This window comes from Cuculus canorus, chromosome 6 (genome assembly GCF_017976375.1).
Source record: "Cuculus canorus isolate bCucCan1 chromosome 6, bCucCan1.pri, whole genome shotgun sequence".
NCBI classification, from domain to species: Eukaryota; Metazoa; Chordata; class Aves; order Cuculiformes; family Cuculidae; genus Cuculus; species Cuculus canorus.
In genome coordinates, this window is record NC_071406.1 from 29,421,248 (window position 1) to 29,432,360 (window position 11,113).

Here is an 11,113-nt window from a genome sequence, read left to right on the forward strand (position 1 = left end):
CCTGGGCTGCATCAAAAGCAGCGCGGCCAGCAAGTCAAGGGAGGGGATTCTCCTCCTTTATTCCCCTCTCATGAGACCTCATCTGGAGTCTTGTGTCCAGTTCTGGAATTATCAACACAAGGAGATGAAGCTGTTGGAATGGGTCCAGAGTTGGCTATAAAGATAATGCGAGGGCTGGAGCACCTCTGCTATGAGAACAGGCTGAAAGAGTCGGAGTTGTTCAGTCTGGAGAAGGCTCCCAGGAGAGCTTATAGAGTACCTGAAGGGACTACAAGAAAGCTGAAGCGGGACTGTTTAGAAGGGCATGTAGCGACAGAATGAGAGGGAATGGCTTTAAATTGGAAGGGGAAAGATTTAGATTGGACATTAGGAATAAATTCTTCCCTGTGAGAATGGTGAGGCACTGGCCCAGGTTGCCCAGGGAAGCTGTGGCTGCCTCATCCCTGGAGGTGTTCAAGGCCAGGTTGGATGGGGCCTTGGGCAGCCTGGCCTGGTGGGAGGTGTCCCTGTCCATGGCAGGGGGGTTGGAACTGGATGGGCCCCGAGCTCCCTCCCAACGCAAACCATCCCATATTCCCATGAAGACCCCGTTCCTCCCCGCCGGGCCTAGGGGTGGCGGGCCGGGGAGAGCAGCGCCCTCCCTGGGGAGGCGGGGCCGGCGGGCGGAAGTGCGCGCAGACGCACCGGAAGTCCCGCCCGCGCCGTGGCCTGTGTTTGCGCTGCGGGCAGAGAAAGGAGCGCAGCGCCGCCGGGCCCAGCTGAGCCTGCACGCAACGGGGCCGAGCCATGTCGGACCAGGTACCGCCGGCACCCGCGAGCGGGCAGCAGGGCGGCCGCCCTCTCCTCTCAGCGGCCTCGCGCTCGGAGGGGCGACCCGGGAGGCGCCGGCCTTTGCCCTCCTCGGGGAGGGGGTGGGTGTCGATCTCCGGCTGTGGCCGAGCCCTTCCCCCTCTCCTCCCCCGTATTTTAATCCCCGCTCCCCGTCTGTCAGGGGATTTCGGGGGTGGGATCCGCGGGCTGGAGCAGGGGAGGCCCCGCGGGCCCCGCTCGGCGATCGCCGCCGGCGCGGCCCCGGGCCTGGAAACCCGGGAGTGCTGCGGGGGGTGAGCGGTGTCGCACAACAGTTGTTCCCTTTCGATTTCCGTTTCCCGGGAGTGTAGTCGGATGCTTTTCCCCCGGAGCGGGTTTGTGCGTGTTAGGCTAGACCTGGCAGGTCCCGTGTTTGCCCTAGGAATGCGAAAGGAGGAGGGGAAAAAAACCCCAGGCTTTCTTAGCTGAGCGTTGCTTGCCTGTGTTAAACACCGTCCTTCACTGAGACCGTGTCCTGTACATCGTTACGTTCTTGTCAATTCCGCCTTCTCGACCGGGGAGTTAAATAGTTACTTGTGCTGCAAGTTCCCGGCTCGCTTGGCATAGCATGTATACAGTCCTTTGCGTACAACTATTGCTTCAGGCTATGTGACCTACTGGTGGAAAGTTAACTCAGCATTCCGGTTTTAATTTTGTTTTGCTTTATGTTTTATGTATTGCCTTCATATGGCAGTTTTCTTAATTTGTTGTGATGATCCCACTTTGGAAAAAATCAGTGTCAGCATCTACAAACGTTTCTTGCAGAGCTGTGAAGTCAAGAATAGTACTAGTGCGAGCCAAAAATTAGAAGTGTCCAAAGGCAAGGGTAAACTCGGGATAAACTGTGTCTGCTTTAAGGAATAGCCTAGAGATGTGAATGGAAACCATTGCAGTATGCACTGGTGGTCTTCTCCACCTCTGACTTCCAAGCATGATGTTGCTCTGCTGGTTGGGATAGTGTTGCTATACTTCTGCTTGGGAGAGCACAGTCAGGAGTGCAGCTATTGTTGGTATCCACCGGGACATGCTTCCAGTGTTGTAAAATACATGGAAGTGGCTGCGTAAAGAGAAGACAAATTCTGAACTAGATTTTGTAGACTGATCTTCACGTGACCTGCTCTGTAGCTCTCTGCATTTGTGAACTAAGGCATGTTATAACAAACACATAGCAACTTTCATTAGGTAATTCCTTCTCCAAGCAGGTTCTGATAAAACACATGCTTGCTTGTTCTTTGAAAGTGTTTGAAGTTTGTCAAATTAATTGTATATGATAACTTTTTTTGTAAGTGTCTTCAAGTTTTTGACTAAGGACCTTGCATATTTTTTTTGTAATAAGTAAGCTTAACATCTTGTGTCATTCACTTCTGGTGGAACTGTGCAACAAGAGCTAAATAGATGCTAAAGTAACAGTATAACATGTGGTAATGCAGTGCTGTAAAACTCATTCCTGTGTTTATCAGTCCTACAGGAATATATATATATACACGTAATATACAGGAATAACTGGATTACCCAAAACTGTGGATTGCTTATGGTGTTTTTCAGCTGTGGAATTAAGAGGACATAATTTGTCACCAATTGCAATAATTTTGGCTTGACCTTTTAGTGTAAAGAAGCATGCTTGATTTAGTTACTTTATTTGCAATCGGATATTGACTTTTATGATGAGTGAAAATGTTTGCAAGAAGGCTAAACTTGGAAAAAAAACCTTGTGGCTGCTTGGTGAAATCTAAGCAGAAATAAAAAGAATTGTTTTTCCTGTCCCTTCAGTGGTCTTGGGCTGGCTTTGCTTTAATAGAATCTTGATGCTGGCATTGTCATCTGTTCATTTACTACTAGTTAGGAGGATATATATATATGTGCATTTTTCCACTCCTATAACAAATCTAAAAGTTAACTTGCTGTGTCAGTGTGTTGAAGTCCTATTCCTTTATAAATTTTGGTTTTGTTAATTTTTTTAAAGGCTATCTGAAGTGTGCAGAGTATAGTTTTTTTTAAGCTTGGACGTTGGAAGTGTGAGCACTTTGGAAAACTGGAGGAGGAAACTTGCAATATACTGCCTTACAGTGTTGAGTTAGGGGTTTCATTTGTTGCATTAGCTATGCGGGTGTCTTTTATCCAAGGAACTTAGGGTGCTTTTTAAGGTCATAAATTTAGTGTTGATATGTAAATGTGAGATGGTACTATGAACCTCATTTCATGCTGTTTAGGAAAACTGTGGAATGAAACCTTAAAAACTTTAGGCATCTACTGAAAAGTTGGAATTCAGAGTGTTATGGTATTCCTGTTCTGCTTGTATGATAGTCTTGCCATGTATACTGTTTCATGAGGTGCCTTAAACACCAGTTCTTTTCACAGTGCAACTAAAAGTCTGGAGGCTTGCTTGCGGATTGCTGATCCAGGATTTTGTTAGTGAATGCTCAGAGTTTAGTAACAATCTCCTTGCATTCTTTGTTCTTAAGTGTCTTTGTGTTGGCTTTACCATTTGGCTTTGAATGGCAGTATAGTTCACAGACAGAATGCGGGGAGCTGTTTCAGACTTGCTGGGTCTTGTTGTGTACTGATTTAAAAAATATTGCTTTTTTTAAGCTTTTACTTCTTATTTCTCTTTTCCTGAAATTACAACTCTTGGCTCTTATTTTGTGGCTTAGAGGTTGCTGGGGCTTTAAATGAGCATTTTGATGTTTTGAGACTCCATTTCCCTTTGCTTTTTTTACTGTTTGCTGCTTCCCCTGTTTGTTTTTAGTACTAGAGCCCTCTTTCCCAGAGGGTAGGAATCAAACATCTTATGAATCATTGCTTTGCACTCTTATTGGCCGGAGGTGCTGTCGTAGCAGCAATGATGATTTGTCATACCTTGTACAGGATGATTTGTTTTGGAAAGCTAAGTAGGTAGATGTGTACAATACACAGAACTCTATAGGCTCCTACAAATGCTTCTGCTCCTGGAATAATGTGCAGCTGTACAGTTTGGTTCTTACACAAAGTGAAATAAGACAGTGACTGACCTGAGATGTCATGTGAAAGGGACAGGATGTTCTTATGAATTCTTTCAGGAGTAACAAAAACAGGAGATATTTTTGATGTTACAGACTTGAGATCGGTAGAGATCTGAATCTTTGATTCCTAGAGGTTGGTAATCCTGCACACAGACAAGAAAACTGCTGTTTGTGTAAGTTATTGGAACAAGTTGTAGGTTCTTGTTTTTCTTCCTCTCTTTAGTCAAGAGCGGAAACCAGTGTCTTTTTATTCCTGCAAGTAGTCCCATGGGGTTAGAGTTCAGATATATGAGAGAGGGAGAACTGGTGGGGAGCATGTTCAAACTGGTTGGTATCTTTGGCTCCTACTTCTTTGTCATCACAGAAGCTGAATGGAACTGGGTTGAGGCAGTGAGTCAAACTGATACAAAGAGCACTTCCTCTCTCTTTCCTTTCTCCAGACGGAGACTGGTGCAGATCAGGAAGGTGTTTGCAGACTGTATCCCCTGCTTTTCCCTGAACTTTTAACATTCAAAGAAGTTGTGTGTGTTTAACCTCTTTAAGGAAAAAAAAAAGACAAAAAATTTGCTTGAAAAAGCTTGTCTGCCACTTTAATCTGGAGAGAGAGACCTGTCTGGATGGGCTTAATACAGAAGGTTAGTATGTGTTTTTGGCACTTGGTCCTAAAGTTCAAGTCCAACCAGACAAATTATATTTCTGTATAATTGCTCGTCCCTTTAAGGGCTGGGAAAACATATGTGCTAGGCATGATGTGTACATGTTTTGCTTTTGTGCACTGTGTTAAGCAATAAAACATAAAAGGAAGATTGATTTGAAACCTGATCAGTAGGGTATCCTTGTTTCTTACTGCTTAGGAAGATTTCTTTATTGAGCACCTTCTGGACCTGAGGCACTGTCTGTGTAAAATCAGTTTGTGCTGCAGCAGAACATAACTGAAGGCCTGAGACAGAATATCTGGTGACAGGCAAGGGATGGGGTTAATAGTATGTGATCTCTCACTTGTGTTGTCTGTCAGCAGCCAATGTGAAAACTTTGATGTCCTTAATTTGTGTCTTAGAACATAGCACTTAAACCCTTTTCATGAGCTTTAGCACTCAAGTTGTTAAAACAAACTTGTCTGTACAATTAATTCTTAATCTGGAAAGATATCAAAACACTTAAACTGCAACTTTTAAGAACTTTTAAGAATTATGGTCTTAAAACAAACATGCTGCGATGAAGCTGTTACCTGATGTTGTTTTAGTCGTAGAAAAGAAGGTGGTTCACCATCCTTTTGAAAGTAGAGACTGCTGTTCATACAATAGACTGAAAAATGTTTGCATGATTCACTCTTGACACGGATAGGGTGTCAAAAGTGTTCTGTTTACTCTCCTCACAATGTTTTTTTTATTCTGTCAAATATCTGAGCCTCTTAGTCCACTTCCCTTTTCTTTTTTTGCTCTTGACTAGGAATTAGTGGTATAAAATCATACCTCTCATTTTTGCATCCGTCATTATTTCCGAATGATTCTTGTCTCATCTCTTGTGTTCTTCACTGCTTCTCTTCCTTCATTAATTAACTTTCTGCAGGCATACAGACAGCCTTTTGTAATACTGTGTTGCTAGTATTTTCATATGCAGAAAGGGGGAAATAAGGTGCCTTGGATAGTCTGATTTCATGTAATAAGGAGGTTGACAGCTGTCATACTGTCCAGTGAAAATAAGTATTGAACTAACTGGGTTTTTTAAATGTTTTTGTTACAGGAAGCAAAACCTTCAGCTGAGGACTTAGGAGATAAGAAAGAAGGAGAATACATTAAACTCAAAGTCATCGGGCAGGTGGGTTGACTTTTGGTCAAGGTGTGAGTTTTGGTATTGTAGAAATGAACAAACGAAAGTGGATGCTGGTGATTCTTCAGTGTGGATCCTCCCCTGCCGTAAACTTCTTACCAATTGCCAGTAATGTGTGTCAGTGTACTCTCTGGTGGCTTTTTTTTTTTTTTAAAAGCTTGAGTAATTTATCCTTACGAGTCAGGATTTTGTCAGTGTGATCCCCATCTTACAACTAGGGGACCTGATGCATTAAGGGATTAATTTACTCAAGGACACGAATCAAATATGTGATAAAATCAATCATTTCATGTTTTCAGAGTTCATATACTATACTAAGCATGAGGTCAGCTTCCTTGGGCAGGGATATGAAGATGATTCTGTTGGCTGGCACGTTGGTAGATGTGAATGGTGGATTATAAGTCTGAATTCAAGTTGTGTTGGAATGTGCATTTTGATCTTTCCTGAACAGAAGTCCTTCTGTGCAAAGAACCCTTAGCTCATGTGACTTAACTCAGTATTGTTTGGAGTATTAGCGTAATTGCTGTGCTGTTGAGTGGAGACAGATGACTTAAAGTAGAACTAACTCAAACCAGTTTACCTCTTGCTGGTTTAATCTGCGATGATGAGAACACGTTCAAAAACTACATGTGACCCACATGCTTTTTTCGTGGATCCATCTGCAGTCTGTTTCATCTGTAGCAATTTTGACAGTTCTAGTTAGTTCCTATATTATGGTTGGTATGGAGAGCTGTAGAATAGTGAGACCTGAGATTTCTCCTTAGGTTAGTGCTGTTTTGCCAAGTCTGTCTATATCCGAACTTGCAGATAATTACTCTAACTGAACAAGGTTTTGTACACATTTTTAAGTGCAAGCTTTAACTTGTCTCCCGTGGAATCTTGGAGCAGAAGTCCCCTGCATATGTATGTTTGTATTTCATAAGCACATCAACTGAGTAAAGATGGAAGCACAGACTGAACCACGTATGGTTTTTAGTACTTTCAAATCCAAAACCTCCATAGTGAGCCGAAGGCTATGTTTTGCCATCTGGTTTGAAATAGAGCTTCCTGTGGAATGTACAGTGAATTTAGTGACTGATAAATCATCCTGGAGGTTATTTTATGATGCACCAAGGTATGCACGATGATAGTTAAACTGCATTCTGTCTTAGTTTTATGTAAGTTTTTCTCAATGGAAGTCTTAAGAGTAGCACAGGTAAGCAGTTACTACAAAGAGAGTAACTTTTTTCTTTTCTGTTCTTAGGACAGCAGTGAAATTCACTTCAAGGTGAAAATGACAACGCACCTCAAGAAACTCAAAGAATCATACTGTCAGAGACAGGTTTGTGAAACAATGACCATCTCTCTTCAAAAAGGAGGAAAAAAGCTAAATGATTTAACTTTAATTTCTCACCATTCTCTTGAATAAAGACATTAGTTGAGGCAGTCAAGCTTCTGTCTAGTTACCAGCAGGACAGGTATCTGACAGTACAAATAAAACTGATGTAATTTCTTTGAGAAGTAAAAATGTTTCTATTTAAAACAGTTGTGGATTTTGTAGTAAGTTAAATTTACTCTTGGAAAATACATAGTGGCTGCTCAGAAGACATAGAAGTTTCATTTTAAGATGCCCAGGCATGCATTTATAGTTACTGTAAGATCTTCAAGCAAAATTATCTTAAAGTTGTTGAGTACTGCAGCTGAGGGTGAGAGCAGCCTTGGGCATTGTGACAGCTGTTGATGTGGTAATGGATTAACACCAGCTATTATGCCCTAAGTTAAAGAAATCTGCAATGTTAATTGTGGACATAAGTAAATAGTAACTACTGTTACAGAATGAAAGTATATCTTTACTTCCAGATTCTGTGGCACATACTGTGGATTCACTGCTGCTATTTCCAGAAGCCCTGGCCTAGTTTACCCTCAGCTTTGGGGATAGATGCTTTGTGTGGCCTTTTCTTGAGTAACTGTGGTGGAGTTCACTTCAGGGGATATAATCATAAGAAGCAATACTTTTTTTTTTTTTTCTTAATACCTTGAGACAAGTTGAACTGGTCAATTGAAGTGTTGTTTTGTAGAATGTGTTCTTTTTTGCTGTCCTTCTGGAGTAGGAAGAGAGAAAAGATCAAACACCAAATATGTTTGTAGCCAAATCCAAAATGATCATTCATTTTAAAGCCTTGAAATTTTAAAGTTGGAAATAATTCATGCAGCACTCTTATTGACTGAAAACACGTGTCTGGAATTCTTTTTTTTATGAAAGCAATAATTGTTTGAATGAACTCAGCTATGTGTCTGCTGGGCTGAGTCCCAGAGAGTCTGATTTTCTTCATCAGCAGTCAGTAGGGTTTGTGGTGTCAAGTAGCCTTTCTCTGGTAAAGGGACCATGGATGTTGCTTCCAAATTGGCCAGAGGGATTGTTGGAGCAGTGTGAAGAGCTATTCTTACCTGTGAATTTTTTTGCTTAGTTATTTGCAAGCAATATTTCTGAGATTGAATTGATGCACAGAACAGGCTGTGTTTCACTTGTTTGTTTTGCTCATAACTTGAAAGAGATGAAAATGGTGAAGTGTTTGCCTCATCTTTTGAGGTGAGGTAGGATTTTCTGCCACAACACAGGCACACTGTATGATAGACGTACTGAAACTTAACTTGATTTACCATTGGGATGCTCATTTCTCTCTGTGAACAGTATTCCATTTTTTCCACCTCAGTTCTGCTCCTCTTTGTCCCCAGCATAGAGCTTTTGCAAAACTGATATGGTAAAAATTGCCGTTCCTTCCTATGGTGATATAACATTGGGAAAGCAAGGGTAGGAGTTAATGAAGTAAATGTCATGTTCTTCTTGTCATGTTGTCTTAAGATCTCTAATAAGGTTGATATGCAGTTCAGAAAGACAGGACCTTCATGTGTAATGTTGTCTTGGAAGGGAGAGTGTAAGACAAGGGAAAAAGCTAAGGGAAGCTCCAAGCTGTTGAGCTGCAACTCCAGCGAGACTTCGGAATGCACTCTCATTTCAGCACTGTCTTCTTCCTTGAGATACTTCTTTGTAGTCTATATAGTTCTGACAGAGTACCTGAGCTCACTGTGTGACAGGAACTAACACTTCCTTTTTTGATTTTCATGTGTGTTGCTTTTATTAAAAATATTTTTCTTGTAAATCCGTATGAGTTTCAATAAGCTTTTTTTCTTGTACATCCTTTTGTTTTTTAGGGTGTTCCAATGAATTCACTCAGGTTCCTCTTCGAGGGTCAGAGAATTACTGATAATCATACCCCCAAGGAGGTGAGTTCCTTTCTAGAAAGTGTTATATAGTTCACTGAAGAAACTAAAAACCTCATGGGTCAGTTTCTCTCTTCTGCTAGACTGCTAACCAGAATGTGAAAGTGTTGCTTTAAAATTAGCCAGCCTTTTGGACTACATTCAGTCAAATTATCTGACTTTGTCTAGCTGGAATCCTTAATATGGCTAATAAGCAGTTCAGAAAGAGGCTGATTGGATCTTCGTGTGTCGTATCAGAAGGGAGAGTGTAGTCACTGCTTACCATAGGAAAAAAACTAAGGTAACTTGCCAGTTGTTGAGCTAGAACTTCAGTGTGACTTGGGAATAAATATATATATTTAGTTCACATTTATCAGATGAAAGTGTAAGTAAACAGAAAGGTTACTTCTGCTATCCTGTGTGACTTCCACCAATTGTTATCACCAAACAGGAAAAAATACTGTTAGAATCATGACCTTCTGAAAAATCAGATAAATATGTACTCTGGAACTGAACAAGTTACCCTCTTTAGAGAAAAGCTGTAAACAGGCTTTGAGTTGCAAGCTGTAGGTCTTAGTTGTATTGTGAGCAAGCAGCATGCTATATATAATTCACGTGGCTGTGCTGCTGGTGCAGTCACTGTGATGGTTACATTCTGGTGCATCTGTTGCCCAGGAAGGGATTTAGAGAAAGGTAAAGCTAGCAGCTTTCAGGCTGATGTGTACTGTTCCACAAACGGATTTAGAGTTCACTAATAAGGCTTTTGCTTTGAGATATACGAGACTGAAAGAAAAGGACTGAAAACATGAGTTTTGGCTAGTCAGATGGTGACTGAAACGTTTCACCCCTTTGAATAATGATGGGGCGGAGGAAAAAAACATTGTATAACTTGTCTAGGACCTGTTCTGAATTCAGTACACCAGATTTGTAACAATTATATGCTGTTTTTCTCTGTTCTCACAGCTGGGGATGGAGGAGGAAGATGTGATTGAAGTTTATCAGGAACAGACGGGGGGTCACTCAACAGTCTAGATCCTTCTGTTTGTTTTCTTCCCCCTTAATCCTTTTTTATTTTTAAATAATAGTTCTTTTGTAATGTGGTGTTCAACACTGAATTGAAACTGGCACCCCATCTCTGGGATTTTATTTTCAAACGTCTGGTATTTTGACTTCTCGTGCTCATTATACACTATTGTTTCTGTTTTCATTGTGCTGAACTTCTGTGATCCAGCTGCAGCCTTGCTCCCCTCTTCCCTTCTGCCCTCCCCTTTAGAAATACGCGTACACACATGCATTTGTTCACTGGGTTCGTGCATTTCAGGCACGAAGGCTGTAAGATCTGCCAGGTGGGCGAGTGTTCTTAATGACTTCCATATCTGCCCTGAAGTTTTGATGTGTGACTGTTTCACTCTTGGACTATAACTTTCAGTGCGAGATGAAGTTTTTCAGAGAACTAAACTGTGGAGAAATTGTGTATCTATAACTCAGAGCTATTTTGCTTAAATTGTGCTGATGGCCCAATGAAGAAGATTGCCAAGTTGGAAATGGAAAAGCTAGAACTGTTGTCATCTGTACCTTGCTCCAGAGATGGCTTTGCTGAAGACATGAAATTGAAAACCCTAATGATTCTTAAATCTTGCCAGAAGAGCCCAGAAGCATTTTAACTTCATATAGCAATTAGTACATGCAGGTATTAATGCAAGAATGTTCACAGCAGACAACTGGTGTTACTTTGACACTCTTGTTTGTACCTTTTGGCCTGGGATGTGGGTTTTGAATGGACACTGTCTGTACCAGCTTCATTTAAAATAAACAAGAAAAACAATTTTATAAACAATTGCATTTTCTTTTCAAGTGTTTGGAAATGAGCAAACCCATACAAAGTTATAATTAGGGCATGCTTTTCCAATAACTATATGTTGAGGCCAGGAAAAAAATGTGCTCTGCAAATATACCTCATTTTTTCTTTAAAAAAAAAAAGTTTTCTGCTTGCCCTCGTAAAACACTTGATCTGCTTGGTTTGCAGGTGATTGAGTCTCTTTTCTTGTTAGAGAATATTCACATAGTTACGTACAGCTTCACTTCATGCATGAAAGGTAAACTGAAAATACAGCTTGGAAGGAAATACAAAGATGAGTTTTAATGTCTGTATTTCATATGATAATGGTACCTTTAAATCATCTCTCTATGATGGA

The 11,113-nt window shown here is 41.2% G+C and overlaps 1 protein-coding gene across 1 annotated transcript; it reads left to right on the forward strand.

Moving 5' to 3' along the window:
• Positions 1–650: 650 nt before the first annotated feature.
• SUMO1 (small ubiquitin like modifier 1) lies at positions 651–10,116 on the forward strand. Its single transcript, XM_054070463.1, has 5 exons — positions 651–798; positions 5,592–5,666; positions 6,922–6,999; positions 8,871–8,942; positions 9,882–10,116. The coding sequence occupies exons 1-5, from the start codon at positions 787–789 to the stop codon at positions 9,948–9,950; spliced, it is 306 nt and encodes a 101-aa protein (XP_053926438.1). The 5' UTR covers positions 651–786; the 3' UTR covers positions 9,951–10,116.
• The last annotated feature ends 997 nt before the right edge of the window (positions 10,117–11,113 follow it).